The 21633-nt window shown below is 36.5% G+C and overlaps 1 protein-coding gene across 7 annotated transcripts in view; it reads right to left on the bottom strand.

The window, feature by feature from the left end:
* Positions 1–21633, bottom strand: part of LGR5 (leucine rich repeat containing G protein-coupled receptor 5) — a 94201-nt gene that overhangs the window by 24143 nt on the left and 48425 nt on the right. For all 7 annotated transcript variants that reach the window (XR_014026760.1, XR_014026761.1, XR_014026762.1 and 4 more), the window contains 9 exons: positions 18777–18992; positions 12209–12280; positions 10554–10622; positions 7029–7100; positions 5106–5177; positions 4942–5010; positions 4396–4467; positions 1632–1697; positions 1152–1223 (listed from right to left, as the gene is read on the bottom strand). Coding sequence is in view for 1 of the 7 variants with exons in the window: in XM_081330187.1 (XP_081186313.1) it covers positions 1152–1223; positions 1632–1697; positions 4396–4467; positions 4942–5010; positions 5106–5177; positions 7029–7100; positions 10554–10622; positions 12209–12280; positions 18777–18992 (780 nt within the window). In the remaining 6 variants the exon portion in view is untranslated. The remainder of the gene's footprint in view (positions 1–1151; positions 1224–1631; positions 1698–4395; positions 4468–4941; positions 5011–5105; positions 5178–7028; positions 7101–10553; positions 10623–12208; positions 12281–18776; positions 18993–21633) is intronic.

Genomic DNA, 21633 nt, shown 5'->3' with positions numbered 1-21633 from the left:
AATCAAATGTATGCATTCTTTCCCTATTTTATTCCCTCCCTACCAAATCAGGAATTGATGGGCAATGTCTGCCCTAACTGCAATATGGTGATACTGTTCCTATAAATCATGTAGAGCAGGGGTGTCAAACTGCCGGCCTGCAGTCTGGTTTCATCATACCAAAACCACACCCACCCCATTATTGGCAATGCAAAAAACGTCATGATATGTAGCAACATGTCATGTGAGGTGGCGAGTTTGACACCCATGACATATCATTTTCCTTTCATCTCTCACACATCCATGCTCATAGAACACTTCTTATCTACTAAATCACCTTTCTCTCTGAACTGGAAATGTCTTTTAAGTACTGCTTACTTATCTGACTTGGTAGTCAGAATCAAGATTATGATCTGCAATTATGGTTCACAGCTAGTATTATCTTTACTAAACTGTGCAAGAGAATCAGTGACAGACAGAGGTGCACGCCTGCATGTGACTGTATTTCAATAAGCCAGTTCTACTGTTTCTGTTTCTCATTTTGGTCCATCTGTTTCTCTGTCTATCCCTACCAATTTTGTCCAATCTGCTCCTATTTGCAACATTTTCTCTCACATTTTTTGGCCCTACCTCTATTATATACCTGCTTATTTGCAGCACATACATTATTATAGGCATACAGTGGACATAAAAAGTCTACACACACTGTTAAAATGCCAGGGTTCAGAGATGTAAAAAAAATCACTTCAGAATATTTTCCCTCTTTAATATAACATGTAAGCTGTATAATTCAATTGAAAAACAAACTGAAATAATTTACAGAGAAAAATAATAAAAAACTTACAATACAAAGTCTAGTCATTCTTCTGCAATTTTGTAATCTATTCATTAGATTCAAAATCTATTCAAAAGGTTTTATACATGAATAATTTAAACTGTTTATTCTTCAATGGTGTCTGTAAGAGAAATCTACTTCAAGGATGCTTTTTCTCTGGATGCATGGCTGTGTGAATTCATTACTGCAAACTGTCAATGTCAGAATCTTTGTTTCCTTTTTGCAAATCAAATGCAGCAATTTGAACAATCAAACAGAAAAAAAACACAAAACTTTTAAGCTTCCATGCCTCTCAATATCAAGTACTGTAAAGAACTATTTTTATGGTGATACTCACAGAGAACGGAGGGCTACCAGCTGTTGAAATGTACCCACATGGATTTCGTATATTTCATTGTGATGTAAAGCACTGAAATGGCAAAAAATGAATTTATAGACAAAAACTTTAGGAAAATTTCTATTGATGCCCCAAATTCAAGAGTAAGTTTCAGGACTACTGAACATTTTAGCATACTGCAATCTTGTTTTTTAAAATTTGCCTCAGGTAAGGTAAAAAGAATAATTCCAATATTAAACTCCGGCACTTTCTCAAACACTTTTCTGCCATAAAGCTCAAAACGTTGTTGTTGTTTTTCCTCACAGAGCTTATACTCAACTATACATGCCCAAGCAGTGAACAGTTTGGTAGGATATTTTAATTTTAAAAACATCAAATTCTGAATAAAAGTAAACATCCACATATAAATTCTTTGTACTGGAAAAGATAGGGAATCTTGCTCTTTCTGGGCACAGATACAAAGCATTGAAGAAATCTTACATTTTCTGAAGTTTTTCACAAGCTGTGAAACAGGGCAATTCTTCTAGATGATTATATGAAAGATCTCTGAAAAACAAATGTAGAAATCCAAAAAGGCATATGGTTCTGCTAAAAATTAAAAACTTATTTTACAACTTCTTTTGCAGAAAGATTGTTATTAGAAGAATACTAGATCGTTTTCTTATAAAACATATTTTTTTTTAAAAAATGGTTTATATAATCTACTTCTTTTGTTTTAGGACAATCCCATATTTTTAGCAGCAACCAAAGTGAAATTTAATAAGCTTCCCAGACTACACTTTAAATTAAGCAATCTTGCATCTGACCTTTAGAACGGCTATATCTTGAGTAGTGAAAAGTTCTTTGGGAACTAGAAGTCACTTTGAAAATCAATCATAACAAGGGGGAAAAGCCCTTCAAATGTTCTGAGCCAAAACCTAACAGATTACAGAATAACTGAAACATCTGGACTCATTTATAGTATAATATAACTAATCAAAAACAACCCATGGTAATTTTCAAAAATTGTAAAAAGGAAAAGGGGAAATGGATTTGTATCCTGTATTCCTTTGTGTAGGGTAATCTTCTATCACTTTATAAGACTTTCGTCTCTGTAAACAACGAGAGTCCATTGTTTCCTTTTAAAGCCATAAATAGTAAGATTTTAATCCTATACTAATTTTTAAAAAGATAAATATGGTTTTTCATACTTCAAATTCTTTAGATAAACATTGTTAAACAGCAGTTATTTTTATACAAATGAAAACATTTTACATTTCCCTTCCTTTCCAATAAGATCCAGGAAAAGACTAATGAAAGAGACTTACTTAATGAGTTGAAAGTGAAAATAAAAAACCAAACCAAACCCCCAAAATCCATACTTATAGAGCCCTGCAAACTTTCATACAGATAAATATTTCAGAAGCATGAAGCCATAAAGAAACACCTGGAGAATGCAATCCAAGGTCAGTTACAAAAATGATCCAATGCAGTAAAACTGGAAAGTGGATTAAAGAAAGGAACACCTATTATTGTATCTCTATATCTTGGTAGGAAAGATTTGAGGAAGGATGTGGTTCAGAGCAAGGAACAATCTGAGATGATGCATCTTAGTTCACAGAGAAAGCCAGTCCACATCTATTAATTGAGACTTGGCTATCTTGTTGACTAAGGGACAGGTGAATAGGAAGGAGTAACTCCAATCAATACATTAGACAGATAAATGTGTAACATGTACAAATGGCTGACCTCTCTCTCTTTCTCTCTCTCATGTCTGCCTGCCTGCCTGCCTGCCTACTTATCTATCTATCTATCTATCTATCTATCTATCTATCTATCTATCTATCTATCTATCTATCTATCTATCTATCTATCTATCTATCTATCTATCTACCTTTCAAATCAGTTTAGATTAATGGTATTAGATATTTGCAAAGAGGCATTTCAATAATACAGAGACATCTGACTAACTATAATTAATGTAGTTCCAGTAAATTATTTTCTTTTCTTAGAATTGTAGCTACTTTGTAACATACTTTGGGTGTATGTTATAATTAGTGTAGCTAGAATGTTCACTGAGCAGACTAGTACCAGATACATTCATCATGATGTAATGGTATACGGAAAATATAGTTGGCTGATTCACAAAGAATGAGACAGAATTATTTTGATAGTGATTAAACTACTTCCATAGAGTTCTTGAAAGTTACAACAATATACTGGTTAATCATTATAAGAAAAGAGCTTTCTCAGAGCTACTATTCAATGTTCAAACTGAAAAAATGTAAGAGAGAAAAAACGTTACAGAACATTATGTTGCAAATGTGGACTCCTTAATAGCATATCTAAGTAAGAACATAGTGTGTACTCTGTTTCAGTGTAAATATGTATTAACATGTAAAGAAAACATATTTCAGTAAAACATCCTGTCCTGTAGAAAGATTTTGAAGTCTGAATTTGATATAAGGTGAAGAAAATAGGATATTCCTGTCATCCAGGGTGCTTTCCAAAAACTGATGACTTTTAAAAATAATTTGAAATACTGTATAGGAAGAAATGTAAATAACTGGTTAAAATTATGATTGTACACATTCTTAAAATTTTCCCCTTAAAACACTTATAAATCAGTTCTGATCTGTTTACAGTATTGTTTATCTTGATCTACCAGACTTATCCAATTCTAGTAATATTTTCTTCTACCCTATAATATTAACTTGATTTTTAAAAGCATCTCATCCTAAAATAACACCATCCAAATGGGTAAAGTTTCCTGGGAATTTCCAAGAGTTATGATGTGTCACATCTTGTCAGGCTTATTAGGCAGATCACATAGAAGGCAGGACAAGCTAAGCTAGTTCTACCTCATTGTAAAGATACATTAACAGAATCTTGCAAGTCTGAAAGTATAATTTTCCTGCTGACTGATAAACTTGAGTGAGTCCCTGTCCACTCTCCAGCTGTAGCCTATGCTATCTCTTATCTGTCTGTTCCCAAGGCAGCACCTCTTCCCCCCATTTTATAAGGTCTTTCCCAATACCAATACACATCTGGACAGTACAAAGTTAGGGAGCATTGTTTCTAGATTCTTTATTCAAATTAATATAGTAAATGTATGGCTAATTTCAACCCAGATTTCCCTTTCTAAGAAGTCATTATACTATTGATGATTTATCATTTAGAGAGTTGTAAACCTCCCTGTAATCAATATTCTATGTATTCTCTGAATCAGTGGTATGATTTTACATCCTCTTTCTACTATACTTACAGTATTTGGAGATTAGGGAGATGCTCACAAATTGATTCTGGAAGAGTTGTGATCTGAGCTCCTGTAAGGATCCTATTAAGATAAGAAATTTCAAATAGTTAATAATTACAATAGCAATAGTCCATAGCAGATTAATCTGAAGTCCTATTTGGTGCTATTAGTCTAATTCATAAGAATTAAGAATTAAGAAGTGTTAATTCTCTCACTGTTGAAGAACAGCATATCCGAATCTGTAATCAATATTATGTGCATACATTTAAGAGGATTACTACAAGGATAAGGCTGAGTGATAAAAGAAAATCATATCAGGAACCTATAGATTCACCTGATTCTCCACTATGCAATCAGTGAGTAAGTCAGCCAGCCAAAAAGCTTAACAGCTCAATAAGCATATATACATTAGATCGTAAGCTAATTCAAATCCATCACAAAATTAGGATTAATGATTTTGTACACTGGGCTACAAATAAATTACTGATTGAAGGACAGTTCCTTTAAAGAAACTGGACATCTAAAATAACTGCAAACTGTAGATCCAATACTTACAAGCTTTCCAGGCTTGTAGTCCCAGTCAAATCAGGAAATTCTGTCATCTCTGAAACACCATTTAATGTTCTATAATTACAAACACAACATATTAATGTTATGGTTTAAGGAGTGAAAGAATTTTTGTTTGGAGCTCATGTGCTTTTAAAGGTATAAATACATACAGGGTTCTGAGTTCAGGTAAATGGTGAAAAGCAGACTTTCCCACAATCTGGATAGGATTATCATAAAAATGGCTGTGAAGAAAATGAATTTAACACTGTAAGATTTAATTCTTGAAATTCTGATGCAATTTACTGGATATTCTCATAAAAAGATTTATGACCTTACCGGCAATCTTTTTACTGAATGCCTATCTCCAGAACTATTTGCTTCTCAAATTATAGATACTAAATCATTTTTTAAAAATAAACATGAGCAAACATCTCTCTTAATGTTCAGGTCCAAAATCTTAATCTAGGTTAATTTTTCCCCCCAATCTATTGTTAGGCATCCTTTAAGGATTTCTCTTGCCTCCAGGGGAATAGAAAACCACTCCCTTTTTACTGTTCTGGCTCCCAGAACTAAAATGCTTTGTGGTTCTAGATTCCAGACAGTTTAACTCAACGAAAATAATTGTAAAACAAATATTTATTGTCCAGGAATTTTAAGCAAAGACTTACATTTTGCAGTAAAGACATCTGGTCGTGAAAACATATTCATATTACATATTTGTTCATTCTTGTAGAATAAAAAGGGAGTGATTTTCTCCATCTCAGCTAAGCACTGCTAAGCATTGTTACAGATGCTGATCGATGTATGCAGCATGGTTGATTAAAACAACAGGCTTTGCAACCTGGCATGTAGCCAGGATGTCCTGCAATAAACTTTGAAACTCCTCCCACTGACTAGATAAGATTTAGGACTAACAGCTAGACTACATTTCCCAGAAGCCATCTCTTAAGGAAACGGTGTTTAACCCTGTAAATGCTAAATGTTCTTACATACAGTTCTCTCAATGATACAACATTAACCCTGTAAATGCTAAATACTCTAACACAGTTCTTAATTCCTAAGCTAGCTATAATAATGGACCAGCTGATTATATACTGGTCCAGCACAAGGATTATCATAAAAATGGCTGTGAAGAAAATGAATTTAACACTGTAAGATTTAATTCTTGAAATTCTGATGCAATTTACTAGATATTTTCATAAAAGGATTTATGACCTTGCTGGCAATCTTTTTACTGAATGCCTATCTCCAGAACTATTTGCTTCCCAAATTATAGATACTAAATCATTTTTAAAAATAAAACTGAGCAAACATCTCTCTTAATCTTCAGGTCCAAAATCTTAATCTAGGTTAAGTTTTATTTTTTCCCATCTATTGTTAGGCATCCTTTAAGGATTTCTCTTGCCTCCAGGGGAATAGAAAATAGAGGCAAGAAGTATAACTGTCTATGAAATAGATAACTTTTTTACCCAGAATTTGAATGACTTTATATAGTAGTTTCATATAAATGTAAAAAAGCATAAGTGGCTTCTGCAGCATTGATTATCCACAAAGTTGAACACTAATTTGAGTGAATCCAAATAATCAGTTCTTTCTGTAATATACTAACATAAAAAAACAGCCAGTAAAAAAAATGTAATCTGGGGACCAAAAAGTTTATGCACATTCTAGCTTAGTAAAATGAAATATGTTACAGTTATATCAGGAATTTTTATAAGCGTTTGCGTTCAAAGTTAAGTTCAGTGTAAAAGAGTATTACATAGATACATGCCAATGGTTAGAACAGAAAACCTATGCTCATCAGGCCTCGCTGGAACAAATGTAATTGTTACCTCAGCTGGCAATGTGGTAAGACGAGTACAGAATGGCTTATCAAACTAAGGAATATGGAAACTAGAAAATGGCAGATGGCACCAATGAGTAGATTCATATTAAAGATTCAATACAGCATATATAAAGGAAGGTAGAATTTAATAATATTTGAGAAACAACATATCATTTAAAATATTAAAAAAATTAATCTATAATGAAATAAAGTAGTTAATAGAAAAAGAAATAAAAGTTTCTAAAAAAAGTAAACTTTTATAACTTACATTGCTGTAAGTGATGGGTTGCCCATAAATGCCTGTTCAGGTATTGACCTAATGTTGTTATTATGAAATCCGCTAGATAGGAAATAACAGAAATAGAGTACATGCCCACAATATATAGAAACAAAAAATTGTTTAGAGTTACCCAAAGACAAAGTTATTCTAAATAAATTAGGTTATAGAAAGGGAGCAGCTATCACAATATAGGAGATGTTTAGTTCTCAACAAGTTCCTCAAAGGTACTATAGGGATAAAGTAAAATCTCCTTTGAATCAAATTTGGTTCCTGGAGAGTTCATGGATATACTCATGTACCTTTTTGGGCAAATGGAATTGATTTACCAATACATCTTTGCAGGGCTTTTTTTCTCATAGAACGCTCAGAACAGAGTTCCGGCACCTTTTTTGGATGGAACCTTGTAGGGTAGGCAAGGCGGGTTGTATAACATGTGTGAGTTCCGGCACCTTTTTCTTTTACAAAAAAAGCACTGCATCTTTGTAAATAGTTTTTGTTTTCATTTTACTTTCAATATACTCCGGTACACTTGAAACTCTGGTATTCCAGGATGTATTTCCTCCAAGTTCTAAACAGGCCCAACTCTGCTTAGCTTCCCAGCCCAATCAGATGCTGTCAACTGACAAGATCAGTAAATGAATGCTTAGATTAATAAAAGTAATTTTTAGCAATATTATCATTTTTTCAAATGTTTCATATAATATGCAAAAATTAATTTACTTACAACATTATTACTTCTCCCCAATAACCACAATCAAACCAAATAATAACACTTCCAAGTACATTAATGTATATGAACAGATGTACAAGTCTCAAGGCATATGGTTTTTCATAACATTCCCATATGAGAGTTTTGTTAAATGATAATGTAAATATTGTCATTTAAGAAGTAAGCAAATTATTTCCAAATTAACTGAAGTATATTATTTACTTGCATAACAATCTAGAACTAGAACAAAAGAAGGACTAAAGTTTTAACAAAAATAACAATGATTGCATGGGAAATATTTGTTTTTCCACTGAGGTACAAATGAAGTCACTCAAGTTTTAATTGAAATATTGCATGGTTCACTAAACTTTTTTCATTGTTTGGGCTGCTATTAGTGACTATATAATGTCTGTCTCTGGAAATTGATTGCCTAAGAAACAATGTATTTGTAGGAAAACAAAGTGAAAATGAACAATGAAACAGTACAAGGCTGTCAGCATTTGCAGAAACTTATACATATTTTTAAAATGCTATTATTATCAGTTTCCTATTCATTTCCTATTGATTTTGACAATATAAAAAAAATCAAGTTTTACCCAAGATATCTTTTTCACCTAGACAAATTTACCATCTTTCTTGCTTTTTCTTTCTAACCTCACAAATATGCATTTCTCCCTATATATGTATTTATGTGGAAGTGTATAGCTATTTAAACTTTTTCCCCCTTAACAGATTTTGTGTGAATGAAAAAAACCTGGACATTATTTCAACAATCTCAAACTCAGGCCCTTGCATAGCAGAGACTTTGTAAGCATTGCCAGTCACACACAACTGTCGTGTTTCCCCGAAAGTAAACCTGCCCCCCAAAGTAAGCCCCAGCTGCTTTTTGGGGGAGAGTGGATGTAATATAAGCTGTCTCCCAAAAGTAAGCCGTACTCAAGGGCCTGCACGGACAGCCTGCCTGTGATGAGGCGAAGCCGATGGGGAAGGGGGGGATCTGACCCACGGTACCAGTATACTGGTTCCTTACCGCCACCTGCAGCATTGGGCAGGTGTTGGCAAATGGCTGTTTTTGGTGCGATGCAGCCATTTGCTGCCGTCCGCGGTCGTTTGCTGCCTCATGTGTCGCACCCAATGCTGTTACCATGAGGCCTGGCAGATCCTCTCCCCTTCTGAGCCACGTGCCATTATACTGGTTCCCTTCCTCTGCCCAGCTTGTTCTGTGGCCCCATGGGTGCAGCATTGGGCATGACGCACGAGGCGGCCAATGGCCAGTTTTGGTGCCCAACTTTGTGAGATTTGTGGGTTTTTTTGCAAGAAGTTGGAATTGATTGATCCTTCCCCCCCGCCCGCCCCAAAAACTTTGTTTCCCTGCATGCAGCAGTGGTGGATCGCGAAAGAGAAATGGCACGGGGCTGGGAGTCAGATAAGTAAAGGAAGGCAATTCCTGGGGGAAGTGAGGATTTCTTTCCTTACTTGCCCAACTTGTTCCGAGGCCGCTTTCCGCTGAACCGTGTTGCTCTTGCCAATGGCCCGACCATTCACTTCAGTACCCTCCCTCCCCGAGCCTCTAACGCTCCACCTGCTGCTTTGGTCGGCCTGCTGGCCCCCACCTCAGCATCCTGTCCGCCACCGCGCAGATGCCCTCGCCCCCCCAAGCATCCATTTCTCTGTTTGCTTTTCAGCCTTTGCCATGTATTTGTGGGACTACCAGTAAAAAAAAAGTTCAAACAGACTTTCTAACTTGAGATCTCACGAGAAGATAGAAAGTCTGATTGTACTTTTTTTTTTGCCCCACAAACATGGGGTGAAGGCTGAGAAGCGAACAGAGAAGCAGAATGCAGCTGAAAGGCAGGTTAGTAAGAAAACGCTTGGGGGAGGCGATGGCATCTGGCCAGGGGCAGGCACGGCAACCTTACTCTGCGCGATTTCGGCAGGTGTCTGGTAGGGGTAGGGAAGCAACTGGTCCGCCACCACGCTCTCACCATTGTGTTGCTTCTCCAACCCATGCACAGTTCCCACCCCACCCCCCATGCGCTCACAACCTACTGGTGCTGGTAGCAGCAAAAAGTAAGCCCTCCCTGAAAGTAAAACACTGTGCTTACTTCAGAGCTCAAAAGAAAATAATAGAGTGTCTTACTTTTGGGAAAACACGGTAGGCTAATGGAAATACTATGTTTACTCTTCCCCTGCTCTCGATAGAAAAAAGGAACCCTGCTCTATTGCCCACCACATTTAGCAGGACATTTTGGTATATATTGTAAGTAATGACATGGGGAAGAAGAGGTAGGGGAACCAATTTGGCCATCCCCAGATATTATAAAGCAGATTCGGTTGGCAAAATATAATTTATCTTTCAAACTACAAACCATAACAGAGAAACAAATATGTTTAACAATGTACATTTCTCTAGAAATGATGTTTTTACTGTTTAATCTACTTATATTATTTAATGAACTTATTTCAAGACTTTAATATTTAACAATAATCTAATTTAATATTTGTAAGGATATTGCATTACAATTCTAAAATTGTACTAGGACATTAAGCAAATATTCCACTATTACAGATAGCCTCAATGTATCAGAGTATGCTGCTTTTTTATAATTTATCCCTGCATTTTCATTTCAGACAACTAGAATTACCAATTTAAAAAACTATCTACAAAAGCTGAAATGAAATGTATATTCTGAAAAATAGGCAGTGATTTTTGCTGTAGAACTGCAATAATAAATATGTCAGGACTTAAATGAATCAAAATGAACACTGGAAACTGAGGAGCTAAAGATCAATTCTGTACTCACAGTTCTTTCAGGTTTCTGAGGACATTGATAGAAGTGGGAAATTCATTTAGATGGTTGTAATTTAAATCTCTGAATTGGGAAAAAAACAGCCCTTGTCAGATGCTACCCAGAGACATGACCCTGCCAACAAAAGTGCAAATAGTCAAGCCCATGGTTTTCCCAGTTCCAATGTATGGCTGTGAAAGTTGGACCATAAGAAAGGCTGAGCGCCAAAGAATTGAGGGCTTTGAACTATGGTGCTGGAGAAGACTCCTGTGAGACCCTTGGACTGCAAGGCTATCAAACTGGTCAGTCCTAGAGGAGATCAACCCTGACTGCTCTTTAGAAGGCCAGATCATGAAGCTGAAGCTCAAATACTTTCGCCACCTAATGAGAAGGAAGGACTCACTGGAGAAGAGCCTAATGCTGGGAAAGATTGAGGGCAATAGAAGAAGGGGATGACAGAGAATGAGGTGGCTGGATGGAGTCACTGAAGCAGTAGGCGTGAACCTAAATGAACTCCAGAAGATGGTAGAGGACAGGAAGGCCTGGAGGAACGTTGTCCATGGGGTAGCGATGGGTCAGACGTGACTTCGCAACTAACAACAAAATCTTCATATTTGAAAGAGCTTATTTGTTTTGTACTACACTTTTAGATTTATACTGTACATTAAGAACTTTCTTTTTTTATAAAATGTATTTGCCACACATCTCGTACCCAACAACTCTGAAAAACATTAATATCATCCATTGTAAGAACACAGCAGATAAAAACATTAGATAAAATGTTGGACAGATAAAATTATGGACACAAGCTGGCAAAGAAGGGAGCAGGACACACGGGAAAGGGAAGGCGGTTGAATTTAAATTAATCAACCACCTCCAGTATGAAGATTTCCCATTGGATGTCCAAGACATCTGACAGAGTGAGGTCTTAAGGCTCTTACAAAACGTTAGGAGGGTGGGAACCAGTCTCATCTCAGGGGATAAGATGTTCCAAACTGGCTGACAGGATTCATGGTATGCCTCCTCTGCCATCATGGGTTGGATGGGCCAGTCTCATTGGGGTGACATGGTTCCTCAAGTAGATTGGACCCATGGCCATTAATGAATTTTTATAAATATAATTGATATTTGCATTTACTTAATATTTTGTTATATTCTCCTTGATAAATCTGCCCTCCTCAACTTTAGATCTCTATTTTTGATTAAGTTGATCAGAGTAAGTTATGCTCTATCATCCTTAAAGTTCATGTCAGTTTACTAAATTAACCTTAAAGGAAAAATAAGAAAAATGTTTTTACTACATAAGTGAAACTTGTTTTTGCAAATATGAACAAAACTATAGTTTAATCTGGGCCAAATTTTTCAAAGATTGATCAAAAATTTAATTAACCAACAGAGAGATATTGATTATTCTCTTAGTGCATATTCATTAGCTTTTTCAAATGCCCATTGTCTACAAAATAAAAAAGCTAATACATAGCAAAGCAATCCTATAAATTAAAGGAAAATAAAATGAGAAAAACTGGCTTCCATTTAAGCGTGGGTTGGATTGCATCCTTAAGAATTTAACAATAGAGTCAATATTAGGAACTTTTCTAAATCTTTATTTAGGCTTTTTAAAAAAATGTTTTGCAGAATGTCAGTGGAAACACTGGAAAAGGCATACTCACAAAGTCTCTAGGCTATGGAGGCCGTCGAAGCATTTCTTTCCCAAGAAGTTGATTCTATTGTTATGGAGATGCCTGAAGCAGACCATTCATAATATGAGGAAAAAATTATGTATAGAAAAGGAACAAAGGAAAACATTTAATAGTTACCCCTACTCTCCCATCATTTGTGAAAGTTATTTTACAAACATCTGGATAGTACAGAATACATTCTACCAATTGCTCATCTATTTGCATTTTCATTTGGCTCCTAATCTGCTTAAATAAACAAGTTCTATTTTCATGACTTCTCTTCTTATATTGCTCATGTTCTTTTCTTACCTACACCTCAACATATGATTAAATGCTTTCTTGCTCTTTTTAAAGTTAATTTAGGTGCTCTTCAGTGAAGACCAAATCCCATTCTGTGTACAGATGCTTACATTACTTATCTATAGTAACATTTCAGTAATCTCTATCTTCCTGTCTATGCACTTTAATGTTCTTTTATATTTCTTTTAGGTTTGTCAAGGTAAAATATTTTCTAGCTCATCATCTGATCATACTACTTGCCCAAAATATGTGAGTTTTTATTTGCTGATCACCACTTCAAGAAAACAGTTTTTATTAGTTCCTCTTGTAGATACTATTACTCTACTACAAATCCGTAATGTGATGATAGCACTGTTTTGCAGCTTTAGCATAGCCATGCTATAATCTTCAAATGTACTCATGGAAACTTCATCCTCATCCTTACAGTGCTTTTCAACCTTGAAGTTTTATCAGCACCCATAACTGTCTAAATGTTATAGTCACACGTCCAATTAGTAATAGCAACACAAAAATGGCTTGCCATTGCTTTCCTTGGCTCTGGTTTTAGAATATTTTCCAAGGTATGGTTGTTTCTCTCAAACTTGTAAAGCATCGTTAGCATTAATTCCCCCTATCGATTACTCTTAGTTTTACCCTTTTGACTGTACTTGCAAGGATGACTCTACCACAAGCTCAGATTTCTTCCAGTGCCATTCTCATGGTAATAAGAACTACTTAGCACTCCCCCAAATCAAAGTGGCTACCCCACAGAAACGTGTTATCCTTATCCATCCCCAAATTACTTATTTCAGAAGTATGATTTGTTATGGTCCCTTGAAACATACTAAAAGCCAATGAAACAAAGACCACCAGGACACTTCCCTCCAGTTAGGTACCTTAGAAATGGCGTATCATATAGGAGGTTGACAGCAAAGGAAACCAGACATTATCATTGATTATTTTGCAAATAGCTAAATATCTGGCTATGGGGATCACCAAGTGCCTGAATGTGAACCACCTGGACATACCGTTATTAAATAACAAATATTTCTTTATACATTTACTTTTAAAAATATTTCTTATATCCTACACCTCAAATGAGAACGTTTTAAAGAAAGTATCACATAAGGGATCCTATTACTTATAAGAATCTATTTTTGTATTTTTGAACCAATATGAGATATGAAATCAGAATCATGTCTTATCACACATATCACCCTGTGTCCCTTTATATTAACCTTAGCAAGATAGAGTGGCTGTCAATATTTGGATCCTCCAGAGACAAGGTTCTTCTATCTTTAGTTCCAGATGGAGTTGTACTACCTCCGAAACCGGGTACACAAGCTGGGAGTCCGTCTAAACTCTCAGCTCCTGCTTGAAGAACAAGTGGCAGCCTTGGCTAGAGGAGCCTTTGTGCTCCTTCAGGTGGTATGTCAGTTGCATCGATTCTTTGATCAGGAGGCCTTATCCACAGTAATTCGTACCATTCGTACCATTGTAATCTCTTGTTTAGATCATTACAATACATTTTATATGGGGCAGCCTCTGAAGAGCATTTGAAAACTTCAGCTGGCGTAGAATGCAGCTGCATGGATAGTCAATGTGCTAGATATACAGCACAAGTAACCCTATTTCTGTGTGAGCTGCATTGGCTATTGATTTGTTTCTGGGTGCAATTCAAGATGTTGGTTGATACCTTTTAAAGCCCTACATGGCTTAGGTTACCTGAGGGGTTACCTGGGGATCACATTTTTCCCCATGACTCTCTACACGTCCAAATCGATCTAGCAGAATAGGTATGCTGCAAATCTCATCAGTTAAAGAGTGTCAGCTGGTGGGAACTACAAGACAGGCTTTTCTGCAGTGACTCCTGCTCTGTAGAACATCCTCCCATCAGAGATTAGAATTGCCCCAATCTTGTTAGTCTTTTGTACGGCTCTAAAAACCTGGCTGTGTTCCCAAGCCTGGGGTACTGAATGTATGAAGTGCTCCATATTGCTAACCGGCCAAGTATCTAAGCTGCTATGAATATTTATTTTGAATGTTTTGCACTGTTTTAAAATGTTATTGTTTTAATTGTAATATAGTTTTTGAACTGCAGTTATAGAAATTGAATGAATGAAAGAATGAATGAATGAACTTTGATTTTTATACAAGACTATGTACCGCAGATCCAATGCATGTAGATTCAGGCAGCATGATGAAATACTACATAACCCTGGCATGCAGAGATTACACAAGTAAGTTGTGTAAAACGTAACGTAAAAAGTCTTCAATACCATACTTGATTCTTATAATAATCCTCACGTTTCTTCAATATTTTAAGTTTCTACTTAGTTTTACAATTTATGTATATCCCCCTTTCTGCCAGTAAAGTAGAACTGCTGTAAAATTATAAATTTTTATGCAACAGAAGGGTAAATCTTTAAATACATGGAGCGAAATCATGGTTACTTGTTGTTGTTGTTGTTAGTTGCGAAGTCGTGTCCGACCCATCGCGACCCTATGGACAATGTTCCTCCAGGCCTTCCTGTCCTCTACCATCTTCTGGAGTCCATTTAAGCTCACGCCTACTGCTTCAGTGACTCCATCCAGCCACCTTATTCTCTGTCATCCCCTTCTTCTATTGCCCTCAATCTTTCCCAGCATTAGGCTCTTCTCCAGTGAGTCTTTCCTTCTCATTAGGTGGCCAAAGTATTTGAGTTTTAGCTTCAGGATCTGGCCTTCTAAAGAGCAGTCAGGGTTGATCTCCTCTAGGACTGACCGGTTTGATCGCCTTGCAGTCCAAGGGACTCGCAGGAGTCTTCTCCAGCACCAGAGTTCAAAGGCTTCAATTCTTTGGCGCTCAGCCTTTCTTATGGTCCAGCTTTCACTGCCATACATTGCAACTGGGAAGACCATAGCGTTGACTATACGCACTTTTGTTGACAGGGTGATGTCTCTGCTTTTTAGTGTGCTGTCTAGATTTGCCATGGCTTTCCTCCCAAGGAGCAAGCGTCTTTTAATTTCTTGGCTACAGTCCCCATCTGCAGTGATCTTGGAGCCCAGAAAAATAAAATCTGTCACTACCTCCATTTCTTCCCCATCTATTTGCCAGGAATTGAGAGGGCCAGATGCCATGATCTTGGTTTTATTAATGTTTAGTTTCAACCCAACTTTTGCACTCTCCTTCTTCACTCGCAACAAGAGGCTCTTTAGTTCCTCTTCACTTTCTGCCATTAGAGTGGTATCATCTGCATATCTTAGGTTGTTGATGTTTCTTCCGGCAATCTTAATTCCAACTTTTGATTCATCTAGCCCTGCCTTTCTCATGATGTGCTCTGCATATAAGTTAAATAGGCAAGGCGACAGTATACAGCCTTGCCGGACTCCTTTCCCAATTTTGAACCAATCAGTGGTTCCGTGTCCAGTTCTCACTGTTGCTTCTTGGCCCGCATATAGGTTTCTCAAGAGACAAATAAGATGGTCTGGTATCCCCATCTCTTTAAGGACTTGCCACAGTTTGTTATGATCCACACAATCAAAGGCTTTAGCATAGTCAATGAAGCAGAAGTAGATGTTTTTCTGGAACTCTCTAGCTTTCTCCATGATCCAGCGTATGTTAGCAATTTGATCTCTAGTTCCTCTGCCTCTTCGAAATCCTGCCTGTACTTCTGGTAGTTCTCGATCCACATATTGCTGGAGTCTAGCTTGTAGAATTTTAAGCATAACTTTACTAGCATGTGAAATGAGTGCAATGGTGCGATAGTTTGAACATTCTTTGGCACTGCCTTTCTTTGGAATTGGAATGTAAACTGATCTTTTCCAATCCTGTGGCCACTTTTGAGTTTTCCAAATTTGCTGGCAAATTGAGTGTAACACTTTTACTGCATCGTCTTTTAAGATTTTGAATAGCTCAGCTGGAATACTGTCACCTCCACTAGCTTTGTTGTTGCTCAGCTTTTCTAAGGCCCACTTCACTTCACATTCTAGGATGTCTGGCTCGAGGTCAGTGACCACCTCATTGTGATTGTCAGGGATGTTAAGCTCATTCTTGTATAGTTCTTCTGTGTAATTTTGCCATCTCTTCTTAATCTCTTCTGCCTCTATTAGGTCCCTGCCATTTTGGTCCTTTATCATGCCCATTTTTGCATGAAACGTTCCTTTCATCTCTCCAATTTTCTTGAAAAGATCTCTGGTCCTCCCTATTCTATTGTTTTCTTCTATTTCTTTGCATTGTTCATTTAAGAAGGCATTCTTATCTCTTCTAGCTATTCTTTGGAATTCTGCATTTAATTGGGCATATCTTTCTTTTTCTCCCTTGCCTTTCGCTTCCCTCCTTTCCTCAGCTATTTGCAAAGCTTCCTCAGACAGCCATTTTGCTTTCTTGCATTTCTTTTTCTTTGGGATGGTTTTGGTTGCTACCTGTTGTACAATGTTGCGAACCTCTGTCCATAGTTCTTCAGGCACTCTGTCTATCATATCTAATTCCTTAAATCTATTTGTCACCTCTACTGTATATTGAACAGGGATATGATTTAATTCATACCTGACTGGCCTAGCGCTTTTCCCTACTTTCTTTAATTTAAGCCTAAACTTTGCAACAAGAAGCTCATGGTCTGAGCCACAGTCAGCTCCTGGTCTTGTTTTTACTGACTGTATAGAGCTTCTCCATCTTTGGCTGCAGAGCATATAGTCAATCTGATTTCTGTGTTGACCGTCTGGTGATGTCCATGTGTAAAGCCGTCTCTTGGGTTGTTGGAAAAGGGTGTTTGCTATGACCATCGTATTCTCTTGACAAAATTCTATCAGCCTGTGCCCTGCTTCATTTTGTACTCCAAGGCCAAACTTGCCTGTTATTCCAGTTATCTTTTGGCTTCCTACTTTAGCATTCCAATCCCCCATGACGATAAGGACATCATTTTTGGGTGTTAGTTCTATAAGGTGCTGTAGGGCTTCATAGAACCAGTCAATTTCATCCTCTTCAGCACTGGTGGTTGGGGCATGGTTACTATACTTAATATATTTTCATTTTAACTAATTCATTTTAACTTTTCTCCCATTCTCACTTTTTTTTAATATGCGGACAGGACAGTCCACTAAAAAAATGTTAATATCCCTGCCCCAAGCCAATGCAGCAAACCAACCTAACTACCATGGGGAGTGGGAGGATCACATCAATTTCAATACATTTAACAGTTGGAATTCTTCCATTCTCCACATTTACGTTAACTTTTTGGTAGGGTACAATTATTTTGAAATAAGGTAGAAAAATGGCAAAACTACTGTACCCCAAAATATTTACTTTCTAATGCAACTGGACTACTGCAATGCTCTTTACATGGGGCTTCCCTTGAAGACCACTCGGAGGCTCCAACTGGTACAGAATGCGGCCGCAAGAGTTGTCTTGGGAGTTTCCCGGTACTCCCATGTTACACCTTTGCTCCGCGAGCTGCATTGGTTACCAATTGTCTTCCGGGTGAGATTCAAGGTTCTGGTAATGGTCTTTAAGTCCCTACATGCCATGGGTCCGGAGTACCTCGGGGACCACCTGCTGCCCGCGTCAACTTCCCTCCGCCCTGTGCGTTCCCACAGAGAGGGCCTCCTCAGGGTGCCTCCGGTCAGAGAATGTCGGCTGGTGGCCCCCAGGGGGAGGGCCTTCTCTGTGGGCGCTCCGGCTTTATGGAACCAGCTGCCGGTCGAGCTCCGGACGGCACCGGACCTTCGCTCCTTCCGACGCGGTCTGAAGACCCATTTATTTGAACAAGCTGGCCTGGCCTGATGGGGGATGTTAGGGTTTTTAATGGGTTTTTATATTGTTATTGTTTTATCTGGGCGATTATTTAATTTTTTTTTAATTTTTGTATTTTCTATTTATATGTGCCCTGTTCACCACCCTGAGTCCCTCGGGAGAAGGGCGGTATACAAATTTAATTAATAATAATAATAATAATAATAATAATAATAATAATAATAATAATAACAACAACAACAACAACAACAACAACAACAACAACTAATCTCAGGATTAAACTGCAAGAAAGCTTTTTTTTATAAACATATTGCCAAAATAAAATATACAAAAATAGAATACAAAGATAAACCTCAGCATTTTCAGCTTCAGGATTTCTTTTACCTCATATTAGCATTCAATTGGCTTCATTAACTAGGTTTTGGACTTAAATATTTGTGCTTTACTAAAAGAACTAGGTTTATATTAAACACATACTTTCATGAAGTCAGTAGCTGAAGTTCTTGAAAATTAATTAAATTTTATGTCTAAAGTCAAATAGAAACTTACAGCACTACTAAGTTGGAGAGATTTCCAAAAGCATAATCTGGGATGTAGTAGATTTTGTTGAGTGCGAGAGTCATTGCTTGCAGTGCTGGCAAACTTCTAAAAGCTTGCACTGGAATTTCAGTCAAAGAGTTATCATCTAGCCACAGGTATCTGAGTGACACCAAGCCATTGAAACAGTTGGGAGGTATGAAGCTAATATGGTTAGCATCAAGCCGTCTAAGAGAAAACATAAACATAAAATGTCATTAAAAATAAATGGACTTAGAAAGACAAAAGTAGTATTTTCTGCATTTTATAAAAATATCTTAATTATAATGAGTTCTACTGAATCTTTTTTTTTACATAGTCTAATTTCAATTTCTGTTTCTGTAACTTCTTTTTAATTCTGTGGTCATTCTCACTCTATTGTATACTGTAGATCTGGTTATTCATTGTATTAGGTCATGGTTTGTTTAACCATGATTCATTCATAAACTATAACTCGTTGAATGCACATAATAGTCTAATCCATAAATCAAACCAAAGGATGGCTTCACATGACATGATAAACCACAAACATATTTTGGTTTAATATGGTGTATAATTGTGGATTTCTGCCAACCTAGCAGTTCGAAAGCACGTAAAAATGCAAGTAGAAAAATAGGGACCACTACGGTGGGAAGGTAACAGCGTTCCGTGCACCTTTGGCGTCTAGTCATGCCGGCCACATGACCACGGAGACGTCCTCGGACAAGCGCTGGCTCTTCGGCTTTGAAATGGAGATGAGCACTGGCCCCTAGAGTTGGAAACGACTAGCACGCATGTGCAGGGGAACCTTTACCTTTACCTTTATAATTGTGGATAGCATAGCTTTTTTATATTATATGTTACCGTACTTGATGCTTGCTTCCTAATACATCATCTAACATTAAACCATCTGAGGATTATGCCATTAGAAGAAGTTAATATCATGTTGCTTCAGAATTCTACAAGATTTAAAAGAAATGTATAGCACAAAGACTTGAGTATACCTATTCTTTTGCAGAATTCAGTCATCAAAGGAGCTGTAACCTCTCAGTACGGTAAGAAGCAGATGACACAAACACTTTAACAGAACGGAAAACTAGAATTTGGCATGGTTGTGTACAGGTCCCATGGCCTTTTCATTCAAATTTTAGCATCTTTTGCTACCATTATTTACAAAAAATTCCTGCACTATTATACAGGATAAAGACACGATCAGGAATTCCAATCCTGTACTGGCATTATAGCCCATTTAGGCCAAGTGAATATAATGGTCCAAAAATTTCATGAAAACTAAAGGTGATGCTCAACCAAAAGCTCATTTGATGAACAATAATTGTAATGCTATTATTGTTAGTAATATTCATTGTAGTTTGAATTAAAGGGTGAACAAAGCTGAAATTGAACCAATTAAAAATCGAGAAACTTCATGTTTCTTTGCTTCAAAATAAAAACAATAAAAAGAGTGAAGATGTTTTGAAGACAGTGACTGATTGACAGTATAGCCACAATATTGGTTTAGATATAACAATTCTGAAACTTTGTAGATTAATTTTATTAACTTAAATTGTGCAGAGAAAAGGATAATTTACAAATATGTTTAAATGTTCATTTCACTGAATTAAAAAGTAACAAATACATGCAAGCATTTTATGAGGAATTCTGCAGAAAGCAAACTATCTGAGAGAAAATGGACTTTGAGACAAGCATGTTGACTTCTTTACTTAAAGCAGATTCTTTATTCGTAAACACATAAATGCTAGGTCTTTTGCTACAGTTTTTTTTAGCATTGCACAAGGCAAATAACCATGTGCTAGAATGGCAAATAACTGAGACAAGGTCAGTTGGAACAAATTCATAAAGTTCAGTGTCAAAGCATTTTTAACTAATTTTTCAATATAATAACTGACATGACAAGCCACAGGGACACAGCTCCAAAATAATTCACATTTTGTCAACAAATTGGAAAAGCTGGAAATGTTTAGAAATATCCAGCCTGAATCTTTCCTTTCAAATAAAGGAATATATTTTGTGCTGTGCTTTCAAATAAAATATACTTAAAAAGAAAATGTGGAGTTCCTTGTGTTTAGTCAGAAATAAATTTCTTGTCTGTGTGATGTTTCTGTGTAAACCAAGGATTTTAGAGTTGCATTAGCTTGACAGTTACACTGATTAAAGCTTTTTTTGATTTTGTTTTGTTTTCTTCTTTAATCAGTTCACATGTTTTTCTTCCTCCAGCAAGATTAAAAACTGCCTTGTATGTGACCTAGATCTTGCCATTCTTTCTTTTATAATTTCAGGGTTGTTGCTGATAAAAGATACAATGAACACGGACATAGTCCACACAATATATTTGGGAAAAATAATAATGGCATAATCTATAGCATGGATTGAATTATGAAAAATCAATTTTATAATCTAAGATTAGATAATAAACTAAGGAATGTCTGCATCTTGCGTGAACTTGTTCCAGCATATCCCTAGGCTAGATTATAGGACTACTTTATTGATACTGGCTATAATGACAGACTCTTGCAAATCTGATTTTGTTGTATCTTCCCCTCTTTTTTATTTATTTGTATCCCATCTTTATTATTTAATTAATTTAATTTAATTTAATTTAACTGGGTTTTAGATTTACTCTTGGGGCTTGAATTTAATTTAATTGTTTTATTTGTTTTTAATTTTTTGTATTCATGGTTTTAACTGCCCTGTAAACCGCCCTGAGTCCTACAGGAATAGTGCGGTATACAAATCCAATAAAATAAATAAATAAATAAATTATTTTTACAAATAACTCAAGGCAGCAAACATAACCAAAACATCTTCCTCCTCATATTTTCCCCACAATAGC

Source organism: Vipera berus, assembly GCF_964194415.1.
Source record: "Vipera berus genome assembly, chromosome: 6".
Classification (NCBI taxonomy): Eukaryota; Metazoa; Chordata; class Lepidosauria; order Squamata; family Viperidae; genus Vipera; species Vipera berus.
The sequence above is the reverse complement of the archived record's forward strand: the minus strand, read 5'-3'. Positions and strand labels throughout refer to the sequence as shown.